We start from the raw sequence: 13,670 nt of genomic DNA, 5'->3' as shown, positions 1-13,670 counted from the left end.
ATATATATATATATATATATATATATATATATATATATATATATATATATATACATACATATATATATATATACCAGTTCTTTTTCATGTGCATAGAGAGGTTTAAAACCTCACCACATGTGCATACATGAAAAATAGATGCCCCTACTTATCTTGATATCACTTTAACAGTCATGTAGGGGGCTGTCACAGAGGGTGAAATAATTGGTGAAATAACAAAGTGAGAGGCGAGATTGAGACGGTTTGGACATGTGCACAGGAGGGAAGCGGAGTATATCGGGAGAAGGATGTTGAAGATGGAGCCGCCAGGCAGGAGGAGAAGAGGAAGGCCAAAGAAGAGGTTCATGGATACGGTGAGGGCGGACATGCGGGTGGTTGGAGTGTCAATGGAAGATGTGGAGGATAGATCGAAATGGAGACGGTTGATCCGCTGTGGCGACCCCTAACGGGAGCTACCCGAAAGAAGAAGAAGAAGATATACCAGGTCTTTTTCATATGTATATCACATCTCATATCTGTCATGTAGATTGTGGACCAGGATATATACAGATGGCGCTGGTTGTTCCTCAACGGCAGAGGCTGGGCTATCTGCGCATGATAAGAATTCATTGATAAGATGATAAAATTCATGATTAAAAATTCATTTTTCATTGATAAGAGCCGATGGCAGCCGCACGAATAACGCAAGCCCACCGTACGCCCTACGTACGGTCGACGTGGAACACATCTACGTCATGGCTACGGCTTGTCGAATTGCTACAGCCAACCTAGAAATGAAAAAAAGTTATAACTCCACGCTTTAATTCCACGGAGACCCCTACGGCCTGTAAAATATAGCCATATGGCGTAGGGCCACCCTGAGGCCACCTCAGTTTCTCTGCGGCCGCCGCACGTTTCTGTCAATTCAGTGGGGGGGGGGTACGGCTGCCATATCCTAGCCGTAGAGAAAATGTGACTCGTGCTTAAGGGTTACATATCCAGTGTGGATTAAACGTTTCCAATGTGATATTCAATCTGAACTAACAATGGCTACAGACAGCCAGCACCAACCGATTGATAGCTTCAGTGAAAGCAGACTGAAAAGAGAATGAGGAAACAAGAATTTCGGATTTTGTGAGGGTACTGGCAGTAATTACCCGATTTTTTTCTTTTTTAAGCCACTTTGGCAGGCAGGCCAAGCATGTTATCATCTATCCGAGGGATGTCTCACTTTGTGATGTAATACCATGCCTGCGAAGCACCAATCCGACAGTTTGTAGTCAGGTCGGAAATTGAACCCAGATGAGCAAGTGGAAAACCTCTGCACCATCCCGTTGGTGTGAACTTACCAGACGGCAGGAGGGGTGGCCTGCACACTTGTGACGTCTCCCTCGACGTGAGTGACAAACTGCACATCGTGCAAGTCAGATGGCGTCTCAAAAGCATTCGGGTTGTAGCGGTACTTCACAGTGAGCTGCATGATCCCGGCTTGCTCGTAGGTCCAGTGTGGTGAGAGGATCAGGGGAGCCTCCCTGGCTTCATGGTTTTCTACCTACACCGCGCATAAAACCACAATCACTATGAGATGTACTGAGCAGAGAGAGAGAGAGAGAGAGAGAGAGAGAGAGAGGTTTCAAACCTCACCACATGTGCATACATGAAAAATAGATGCCCCTACTTATCTTGATATCACTTTGACAGCCATGTAGGGGGCTGTCACAGAGGGTGAAATAATTGGTGATATGCAGAAGCTGTTCGAAGAAGATCCAGGACACGTGAGTTCAGTATACACATTGGTAAAACAAGTTTTTGTTCTTTTTTTTTTTTAATCGAGGTATTTTTATTCGCATGACTTGAAGAAGAATAATATAATATAAGAAACTCGGAATCACAGATATGCACAAGTAAATAAAAATGTCTCCGCTAACTTGCGCATCACCTTGTCAAATGTAACGAAAGAATAAAAGGTTACAAAATCAATGTTCTTGCTCATTCCGAACGTTGACCGTCGTAAAAATCGAAATATCCTTCTTGAAAACTTTTAAAATCGGAATCGAAATGACACTTGAAAACGACAAAATAGAATTTGAAGTGAATGTTCGACTGGACATGCATCTGCCCGTGTTCGATGTGACCCCATTGTGAAGTTTGATCTCGATGAAAGGTCACGTGCAAAATTAAAGGTCAAAGAGGGTGCAAAAGAGAAAAGAGATATGTCGAAGAGGGACAGCAGCAGTAGTTTCTAATTTGAGTTATGGTCTGCAACATTGTTCTCAATGGAAACGATATCTTTGACTTGTTGAACCCAAAATTGAACCACTTCATCTTTGTATTACAGTCCATAGTTGTGCCAAACTTAGTTGGAAATCCCTGCAGTGATTCACAAGTTATCATGGTAACAATGAAAATTTTCCAATTAAAGGTCTGGTTAAAGGATATTGAGTGAGTGAGATTAAAATGGGAAGATAAAAGATTCGCTGAGTTCAAAAGCCTTAAGGCCAAGAAGAGAGAACGATTGAGGCTGAAATCGAGGAAGGTGGCGAGCACCTATCTGTGCATCACACGCTCACAATGAGTATTGTAACATGACAAACAGGTCTGGGAACTTGCGCGGGCTGTGGACTTGGCTGGCTGCTGCGGTTGTTTTGACACGACCCGCGACACTCGATCCAGGTAACCAGAACGGGCTATGGCTGTTATATACGACAGCAGCAACAACTACATGTTTTTTTGTTTTCTTTTTAAACTTTTTTTTCACATGCTTCACTTCATTTGCATCCTCATTGAGACTCATTGACAAACTTGTAATACGCTGTCTTTCAATTAAAGCAGTAAGCGAAGTGATGGGTAGACACACCTCGTATCGAATAACCTATAAATGCGAATAATTTGGCTTTTTTTCATTTTTTTCATTCATCTAAAGTTCTGGTGATATCAGTTAGTTTTTTTTTTATTGACGTAGTCATTCATACAATAAAAGTTAACAGATAAAGCTCGTGAGATGCGGATAAGGCAAAGGTAGAATGGAGCAAATGGCCTCAACCACATGGCATCCGATGGTGCCTTTTGAAAAGAGGAAACTATGTGCCATTACCCGAGAAAACGTTCAAATTCCTGCCCCAGATTTCCAGAGGGAATGCAATGGTGAACTGCTTTGTACATTCTTTGCCACAAAACTAATTCGACAGCACATATGCTCGCATTGCAGAATGGTGCTCATTAGATCAGATGCTATATGTTGTACACTTCATAGTAAAAACGTGATTTGTTACTTGAAAAAGAACTTCTCGGACCACACCTTGTATTTCAGTGCAGTGATATTGAAGTGATTCTTGGCTTGTCCCTTCCTTGAGAATTCCTGGAGCTGCTCAATCAGAGCCGGAATGTCGAACTGGAAGGCCATATTGGCCTTGTCGTCCAGTTCTGGAACCCTGTGTGAAAGGAGATGGATCTGATAATGAGGTAAAGTAATATGTATCACCTTGTAATGTAACATGTGTAGCCTGATGCGTTTAGAAATGTACTGCGTGATGTGGTTCCTCTGATAATGGATGTTTGAAATATCCAAGACCTCTCTGCATATCACAGGCTTCCTAGCAGCAAGAGGACAGCTGCAGACGCTATGCATTCTCACCTGACCACCCCATACCTTTACATTCTAAATTGTGTTCATCCTCCTACTTGTATCCATATCTGCGTTTTCCTCTGCACCATATTCTTGGATAGCATCTTAAACGAATGAATCCTTTAATGAACAATCATTACTTTTAGTAATTTTATTACTTAATCATCACCATGAAGTTCTTCTTTATCAAGCCAGCTTTCTGTATTCGGGTTTGTCTTTGTTCAGAGAACAATATTAATCCCGAGAAACAACCGAGAAAGTGAAGACCGATGCATGTTATGGATCATATATAAACACTATTATTAATTATTATTATTATTATTATTATTATTATTATTATTATTTATACTAGTGCGTGCCCGCACGTGTGTGGCCATACGTGCAAAAAAAAAACAACTTTCAATCCGCATGCCAGAAACAACAACCACACAGGCCGTTCCTTCGCTCTCGCGTGCCCGTACGTGCGTGACCGTACGTGCAAAAAAAAAAAAAACTTTCAAACCGCGTGCCAGAAACAACAACCACACAGGCCGTTCCTTCGCTCTCGCGTGCCGGTACGTGCGTAACTGTACGTGCAAAAGAAAAAAACTTTCAAACCGCGTGCCAGAAACAACAACCACACAGGCCGTTTCTTCGCTCTCACATGGCCGTACGTGCGTGGCCGTACGTGCAAAAATTTTTTTTAACTTTCAAACAACCACACAGGCCGTTCCTTCGCTCTCGTAAATGACGACTGGATTGGGGCATTGTGTTTATCTATAAATGCGCATAAGAAATCGAGAAATTATTATAATACTTTTTATTATTATAATACTTATTATAATATTATAATTTCAAGTCATCACTATCCAGGAGTCCATACGTTGTAACCCGTAATGGGGAACGCGGCTGAGGATCTCTTCCCCAATGGCCACGCCTACACAGCAACGTGTCCTGTCATTGGTAACTAAATGGCGCCCTTTCCCCATCAACCACGCCTACGCAGCAACGTGTCCTGTCATTGGTAACTAAATGGCGCCCTTTCCCCATCGGCCATGCCTACGCAGCAACGTGTCCTGTCATTGGTTTGGAAAATAAAGGGCCATAACTTGGGAACCACTTGTCCGCTTAATATCAAACCTTGAAAAGGCACATACTCAGGTCCCCAGAAATAAAACCTGGCAAGTTTCAATTAGATTGGACCAGTGGTTGTCGAGAAACAGCGGTCACAGACACATAGACACACACAGAGATTGCTGGAATCATAGATATATGAGGGGAGGGGTGAGGGGAAAGGGTCAAAAACTCCACCATATTGCACACATAATATGAAGATAGTCGTTCACCTGCTGGCTACAACTAATCTTGTTTCATAGTCCCAACCAAATCTCCACGTGTGGGGAAAAATTAATTTTATAATGCTATGGAAAAAACAATGCTATAAGTCCAATGATCTGTTCGGTACATTCCGTGCACCTGTGTAAGATCCGTGAGCGGAGCAGGGGATGCTGTATATGCTCTGTATGATGTAGAAAAAAGGTAAGTGGTGCAGAACAGGTGGCAAGGCGAGAGGGAGCTTCCATTGGGAATGAGAAGATGATCTCTCCAGTCACCTGAAGAATGAGCCTTCACACAGCACAAAAGGAAAACATACACATGACTGCTTTATTATCAGCTGCTAAACAAATGTGACCACCATTGATGTCATGGAACATTGTACAACCAACTCACTTTGCTTTGAAGTAGGCATGCACTGTCTCGGTGATGGCCACAGCGACTGGCAAAGGTGGATTGGTGGTAGTGGCAACATGAGAGCAGTCTGAGGCAACAGAGGAACCACTTTCCTCTCGGGCAAGTGGTGCTTTTGGCAGTCCAGACCCACTGTCGTCAATGGCTTCCTACCAGCAAGAAACCATACACAAAACACGCAATGATAGTAAAAACAATGATATCAATGACAACTAGAGGGGGAGCACTCGGGAGAGTGCAAAACCTCTGCCGCCAATACTGCTGGGTCACTCAAGTGAACCTTATATCTTATTCATTAAATATGATGTCAACAGTGCTGACAGTTATAGTTCTTTTCTCCAACATTTTTTTTTGGGGGGGGGGGGGTTGGAAATCACTTAAAACATGTAGAAATGCAAAAACAAAGAAATCGAAATTTTGTTGAAAAAATTTTTTTCTCTAATTATTTTGGGGGGGGTTGGAAATCACTTAAAACATGTAGAAATGCAAAAAAAAATCTTTTTTGGGGGGGTAACAATTTTTTGGGGGAGGGGGTTGGAAATCACTTAAAACATGTAGAAATGCAAAAAAAAAATTTTTTTCTCTAACAATTTTTTTTGGGGGGGGGTTGGAAATCACTTAAAACATGTAGAAATCCAAAAACACAGAAATCGAAATTTTGTTGAAAATTTTTTTTCTCTAATTATTTGGGGGGGGGGTTGGAAATCACTTAAAACATGTAGAAATGCAAAAAAACATTTTTTTTCTCTAACAATTTTTTGGGGGAGGGGGTTGGAAATCACTTAAAACATGTAGAAATGCAAAAAAAATATTTTTTTTTCTCTAACAATTTTTTTGGGGGGGTTGGAAATCACTTAAAACGTAAAAATACAAAAAATAAAAAAATTCTTGTTTGGGGGTAACAATTTTTGGGGGGGGGTTGGAAATCACTTAAAACATGTAGAAATGCAAAAAACATTTTTTTTCTCTAACAATTTTTTTGGGGGTTGGAAATCACTTAAAACGTAGAAATACAAAAAATAAAAAAATTCTTGTTTGGGGGGTAACAATTTTGGGAGGGGGTTGGAAATCAATTAAAACATGTAGAAATGCAAAAAAAAAAATTTTCTCTAAAAATTTTTGGGGGGGTTGGAAATCACTTAAAACATGTAGAAATGCAAAAAAAATTCTCTTTTTTTGGGAGGGTAACAATTTTTTGGGGGAGGGGGTTGGAAATCACTTAAAACATGTAGAAATGCAAAAAAATAATTTTTTTTCTCTAAATTTTTTTGGGGGGGGGTTGGAAATCACTTAAAACATGTAGAAATGCAAAAAAAAATTTCTCTCCAACATTTTTTTGGGGGGGCGGGGTTGGAAATCACTTAAAACATATAGAAATGCAAAAAAAATAATTTTTCTATAAATTTTTTGGGGGGGTTGGAAATCACAAAACATGTAGAAATACAAAAAAAATTCTCTATTTTTTTTGGGGGGGGGTAACAATTTTTTGGGGAGGGGGTTGGAAATCACTTAAAACATGAAGAAATGCAAAAAAAAAAAATTCTCTAATTTTTTTTTTTTGGGGGGGGACCAAGTCCAAAATTTAATGGCATGATCCTTGGACCATACCTAACCCCCCCCCCCCCCACCAAGTTTCGTCGAAATCCGTCGAGGAGTTTTTCCATAATACTGTTCACAAACAAACAAACAGAAAGGGGTGAAAACAGTAACCTCCATCCATCTTCGAAGATGGCGCAGGTTAACTAGAAGGGCACTCGGTCGAGCGCATACCTCCGCTACTCAATGCTTGATCCACGAGAACATATCGGGCCCCAATAGATTTTTTTGAAATATCATGCTGTTGAGTATAGATCGTTTTTGGCCTTATCTCTCAATGATGAAGAATCTCTTAAAAATTAAATAACTCCTTCTATCCAGATTTGGATTCAGATCTTCGGCAAAATTAAATCAATTCATCGTGGTCACACACCCAACACGTTCACCAAGTTTCGCCCGAATCCGTCCACAACTTTTTGAGATATCGTGCTATATAACGTTTTTTGACCCGATCTCTCAATGGTGAAGAAACACTTAAAAATTAAATAATTCTCATAACTGGATCCGGATTTGGATATTCATCAAAATTAAGTGTTGCTGTCCTTGGAATGACTGAACCGTTCATTCATGTTGAAATATCACAATTTTTGCTTTCTCTTGACTTATTATAATCAGAAAATGGGGTCCCCCCCCCCCCATTTTCTTACAAACTAAAACTTACAAGGCTAATGTATGTACTGATATCAAATTTGTCAGTATCTCAAATAACACTCAAACTAAACCACGTTCTCTTTGGTATATTCATTTTCGGACACCCATTTATGGTAGAATGATAAACGAAGAAATGTGGGTGGTTAGTATAAAAAAAAAACAGATATGAATATATAATTTGCAGAACAGTCATAATTTCACAGGAATGTTCGACACACAACATTGTTTATCACGAGATCATAAACTACCTATTGCAGTCATCCCCAGTGTTTTGTGTAGATCGGTTTATTTATCTATCCCTATACCGGGTATAGGGAAAAGAGAGATCTCACACCGCCCCTTTTTTGGTGGTGGTCTGTGATGAATGCCTTGCAGAGATTTATATCTTAAAGGTTCCCCCTGAATTTTGTTGATCTACCAGTTCCAAAACCCTCTCACCATCTCCTTCATGTCAGTGACATCTTCATGCAGGCTGAAAGAAGGGCTTGGATGATGCGTGCCTTTTTCCTCTGTCGTTTTGGTCTTGACTCCCCCCAGAGCATCGTGCTCCAAATGTATTGCGGAGTCGATGATTGAATCGAAAGAAAGTTCCACAGCTTTGTCCACCTGCAGTTCCTTACCTCTCTCCACATCATGTGATTCTAACACTGTCCACTTGTCTTCCTCCTCATGATTTACTCCATGATGAGGGCTGCAGCCGTCACTGGCAGGTTCGACGCTATCAGAAATTTTTGTCATCCCAAGTGTCATATCATCTGACCCCTTTACATATTCGAAGGGGCTCGTATCTGAACCTTGGTTTTTTAACTCCTCTTCTGTTGTGTCAGATCCATCTGAGGAAGTGAGAAAAGGGTGAAGAATGACCAAACTGTTTCGATGACATTAACCGCAACATCCTTGCAAGTTGCAACTGTGAAGAGGATAAGTTGGGAAGAATAAAATTGAGAGAATTGGGAAAACATTTGCAAGGGAAGAGATTAGGATAGGGGAAAACGGATGTCATGGGGAGTTGAGGGCAAGTGGGGAGAAAAGGTAGAGAAGGTTGGAAGGGGTGCAGTGGGGGACGGGGGTTGGTGGATTGTCGAGGGCTCAAAAGAAAAGTTCAGCAATTTTACATATTATGTAATAAGGACATGGCCCCTTCTTATCTTGCAACTCAAAAGCTCAATCTTTGCCAAGGTCTAGTCCCATAACTTTTATACCAGTGTACTGAAACAACAATGTAATATCTTGTAGATATTGAAAAACGGTACCTGCACATTGCCTCTGTGTCCCACCCTGTGACAGAGAGAGTTTATTTTAAACAACATAAATATACATACCAAATGGCATACACATATTCTCCACTTGTCTATCGAAATCACAATACCAAGATAAGGTGAAAATATTAAATGCAGACACTGTAGTAGCCGAGAGGCTTGATGATGGAGTCGGTAAATCCGTATTACATCAACTACTCACTGGTGTCGACTCGATTCCCATGGCTGTTCAAAAAAAAATAACCTGGCTCAGAGATGAGACGGGCACTACAAGGTATGTTTTCCCATAGTAATGTTACTGTGGCACTGCAATGACCTTCAGAAGGTCCTGGAACCTCCTCCACCACAGCAGATACAATGAGAAATAAATAAAACTACATATGTGGGGTGTTCATAAAGTTTTATCTCAGTAATCCAGACTCTTCCAAACCTTGCACTTGTTCAGCTGTATGACTTACAGCGCAACACCACACATGATTAAATACACCTTGCAAAAAGTGGCCATTCATTTATGTGATGTTACATTGAACAAGTACAACAATGAACGTCAAAATTGTAATTCAAGATCATAAAACGGACATTATTCTGCACAGGCCAGAAGGTGTTGGGATGGATGAGATACTCACTGGAATCCGCAAAGGAGAAGGAGGAGGTGGAAGGCAGCGAACACAAGCCCGAAATTGACCAGGAGTTGGTGTTGCTGCTGGAGAATCGTCTAGGGGGCGGATGGAGATGTTGAGACGCAAAGGAACTGAAGACTCATCATCTGAGTCACTGGAGGAGGGTGGATCACGGGTTTCTGGAGTAGTTGGAGTCATGGAGAACCCTCAACGAGAGCGACTATATATACAACTAGAAGGGCATTTGATGGAGCGCATACCTCCACCTGGATCTGGATCCGGATCTTCATAAAATCGAATCAATTATTTCTTCTCACACACCCAGCCCATCCACCAAATTTCATCCGAATCCATCCATACCTTTTTGAGATATTGTGCTTCATACTGTTACGTTTGAGTGGGGGGGGGGGAGGGGGGAGTGTTAGATATCACCAAAGAAAAGATAGGAATGTATCTAGTAGCATTATCCGTGTACGAGTAGTGAGCCAACCTCGATGTAGTAAGTAGGAACATGTCTGCTGAGGGATCATCTTGTTTGAATGTGCACCATACAGAGAAGGGGTGGTGCATGGTCATAATTCGAGATTATGATTAAGGAAATTGTGCCATATCACTCCGATGTAAACCTCTACCAGTGGCACCGGGAGACTTTGCAAGAGAGAGGGACCGAGCTATGAACGCCTCCAGGGGTAATGCGATAGACGACGTCAAGGGGTGGCGCATTGCCCAGGGAGAAGAGGGAGGAGCTACTCAGGCAGTTGGGTGTGAGAGAGAGAGAGCTTCTTTGAGCTTGGTGGAGAATGTGTCTGGGAGGAGAGTCTGAGGAGAAAAGGGATGTTTGAGGAGAACTAACTGAGAGGGAGAATCGTCTCTAAGGAGAGGAGGTCGTCCTCCCTGCCTGCCTGCCTCTGCCTGTTTTTGTCGCCCTTTGTCTGTTCGTCATCTTGCTAGCCTCGTCATCGTCTTGCCCATCATCCTCGTGATCTGCCCTTGGATCCTGACCTTCACCAAAATCTAATCATTTCCTCCTTGTCACACACCCAACCTCTCCACCGACTTTCATTCAAGTCCGTCTATAATGTTTGGAGATATCCTGCACACAAACAGACAGACAAACAGACAAGAAGGCAACAGGCCTGACAAGTATGATGCAAATCATGCAAATGACATCACTGTAACCTTGACCTTTGAAGATTGTCACAATTTTTCACCTGTATCTTCAAGCGTTTCCCAGTTATCATGTTTGTGTCCTTTAAAAAAGCCCTATACTTTAACATGGGCAACTTCGTTGCCATGGAACTGACGATATACGTTATCGGATTGCCGCCATTTTGGAAATGTGTCATCTGTCCCCCAGCCCCGACAGAAATCTTGCAATTCAACAACGATTAGATTATCAAATCTGCTCGGATTTGTCGGTGATATTTTCCAACTCATTTGTATCAAGTTTGACATCACGAAGAGCAAACACTTTTGGTTGTATTTGTTTTATCCAAATGATGTCACTGTCACCTTGACCTTTGACAGATATATATATATATATATATATATATATATATATATATATATATATATACATATATATATATACATATATATATATACATATACATATAGAAACGACAAACATCACAACAAACGAGACAGACCGACACATGATGAAAATTTTCAATTTTTGTCACAACAAACGAGACAGACCGACACATGATGAAAATTTGCAATTCTCGTCACAACAAGCAAGACAGACCCACATTTGATGAAAATTTTCAATTATCGTCACAACAAACGAGACAGACCCACATTTGATGAAAATTTTCAATTATCGTCACAACAAACGAGACAGACCGACATATGATGAAAATATTCAATTATCGTCACAACAAACGAGACAGACCGACACTTAATGAAAATTTTCAATTATCGTCAACAAACGAGACAGGGTGACGCTTGATGAAAATTTTCAATTCTCGTCACAACAAACGAGACAGACCGACACGTGATGAAAATTTGCAATTCTCGTCACAACAAGCAAGACAGACCCACATTTGATGAAAATTTTCAATTATCGTCACAACAAACAAGACAGACCCACATTTGATGAAAATTTTCAATTATCGTCAAAACAAACGAGACAGACCGACTTATGATGAAAATATTCAATTATCGTCACAACAAACGAGACAGACCGACACTTGATGAAAATTTTCAATTATCGTCACAACAAACGAGACAGGGCGACGCTTGATGAAAATTTTCAATTATCGTCACAACAAACGAGACAGGCCCACATATGATGAAAATTTTCAATTCTTGTCAAAACAAACGAGAAAGACCGACATTTGATGAAAATTTTCAATTCTCGTCGCCACAAACAAGGCAGACCGACATTTGATGAAAATTCTCAATTATCGTCACAACAAACGAGACAGACCGACATATGATGAAAATTTTCAATTCTTGTCAAAACAAACGAGAAAGACTGACATTTGATGAAAATTTTCAATTCTCGTCGCCACAAACAAGGCAGACCGACATTTGATGAAAATATAAAATTTTCGTCAAACAAACAAGACAGACCGACACATGATGAAAATATTCAATTCTCATCACAGCAAACAAGGCAGACCGACATTTGATGAAAATTTTCAATTCTCGTCGCCACAAACAAGGCAGACCGACATTTGATGAAAATATAAAATTTTCGTCAAACAAACAAGACAGACCGACACATGATGAAAATATTCAATTCTCGTCACGACAAAAAAGGCAGACCGACATATGATGAAAATTTTCAATTCTCGTTACCACAAACAAGGCAGACCGACATATGATGAAAATATTCAATTCTCGTCAAAACAAACAAGACAGACCAACATTTGATGAAAATTTTCAATTCTCATCACCATAAACGTGACAGACCAACACTTAATGAAAATTGTAAATTCTCATCACCACAAACAAGGCAGACCGACACATGATGAAAATATTCATTTCTCGTCACCACAAACGAGACAGATCGACATTTGATGAAAATTTTCAATTATCGTCACAACAAACGAGACAGGACGACACATGATGAAAATTTTCAATTCTCATGGCCACAAACAAGACAGACCGACACATGATGAAAATTTTCAATTCTCGTCACCAGAAACGAGACAGACCGACACTTGATGAAAATTTTCAATTCTCGTCACCAGAAACGAGACAGACCGACACTTGATGAAAATTTTCAATTCTCGTCACCAGAAACGAGACAGACCGACACTTGATGAAAATTTTCAAATTTCGTCACAACAAACGAGACAGGCAGACATATAATGCAAATTTTCAATTCTCGTCACAACAAATGAGACAGACCGACATGTGATGAAAATTTTCAATTTTCGTCACCACCAACGTGACAGACTGACATTTGATGAAAATTTTTAATTCTCGTCACCACAAACAAAGCAGAATGACATGTGATGAAAATATTCAATTATCGTCACAACAAACGAGACAGACCGACATGTGATGAAAATATTCAATTCTCATCACAAGTGAGACAGATCGATATGTGGTGAAAATTTTCAATTATCGTCACAACAAACGAGACACACCGACATTTGATGAAAATTGTCAATTATCGTCACAACAAATGAGACAGGCAGACACATGATGAAAATTTTCAACTCTCCTCACAACAAACAAGGCAGACCGACATTTGATTAAAATTTTCAATTATCGTCACAACAAACGAGACAGACCTACATATGATGAAAATATTCAATTATCGTCACAACAAACAAGACAGACCGACATATGATGAAAATATTCAATTATCGTCACAACAAACGAGACAGACCGACACATGATGAAAATTTTCAATTTTCGTCACAACAAACGAGACTGGCCAACACTTGATGAAAATTTTCAATTCTTGTCACAACAAACGAGAAAGACCGACATTTGATGAAAATTTTCAATTCTTGTCACCACAAACAAGGCAGACCGACATGTGATGAAAATATTCGATTATCGTCACAACAAACGAGACAGACCGACATCAAGAAAATTTTCAATTCTCGTCACAACAAACGAGACAGGCCGACATATAATGCAAATTTTCAATTCTCGTCACAACAAATGAGACAGACCGACATGTGATGAAAATTTTCAATTTTCGTCACCACTAACGTGACAGACCGACATTTGATGAAAATTTTCAAT

General features: G+C 40.3%; 1 protein-coding gene across 1 annotated transcript in view; it reads right to left on the bottom strand.

The window, feature by feature from the left end:
* The window catches only part of LOC147016877 (F-BAR domain only protein 2-like), a 106,338-nt gene that overhangs the window by 5,963 nt on the left and 86,705 nt on the right, over positions 1 to 13,670 (bottom strand). Inside the window, exons 7-13 of the mRNA XM_085846011.1 lie at positions 9,465 to 9,637; positions 8,833 to 8,857; positions 8,018 to 8,412; positions 5,315 to 5,481; positions 5,060 to 5,209; positions 3,278 to 3,410; positions 1,329 to 1,531 (exon numbers count right to left, since the gene is read on the bottom strand). Of these exons, the coding sequence (XP_085702137.1) occupies positions 1,329 to 1,531; positions 3,278 to 3,410; positions 5,060 to 5,209; positions 5,315 to 5,481; positions 8,018 to 8,412; positions 8,833 to 8,857; positions 9,465 to 9,637 (1,246 nt within the window). The remainder of the gene's footprint in view (positions 1 to 1,328; positions 1,532 to 3,277; positions 3,411 to 5,059; positions 5,210 to 5,314; positions 5,482 to 8,017; positions 8,413 to 8,832; positions 8,858 to 9,464; positions 9,638 to 13,670) is intronic.

This window comes from Eptatretus burgeri, chromosome 11 (assembly GCF_056783735.1).
Source record: "Eptatretus burgeri isolate ZD-2024b chromosome 11, Ebu_testis_v1, whole genome shotgun sequence".
Lineage (NCBI taxonomy): Eukaryota > Metazoa > Chordata > Myxini > Myxiniformes > Myxinidae > Eptatretus > Eptatretus burgeri.
The sequence above is the reverse complement of the archived record's forward strand: the minus strand, read 5'-3'. Positions and strand labels throughout refer to the sequence as shown.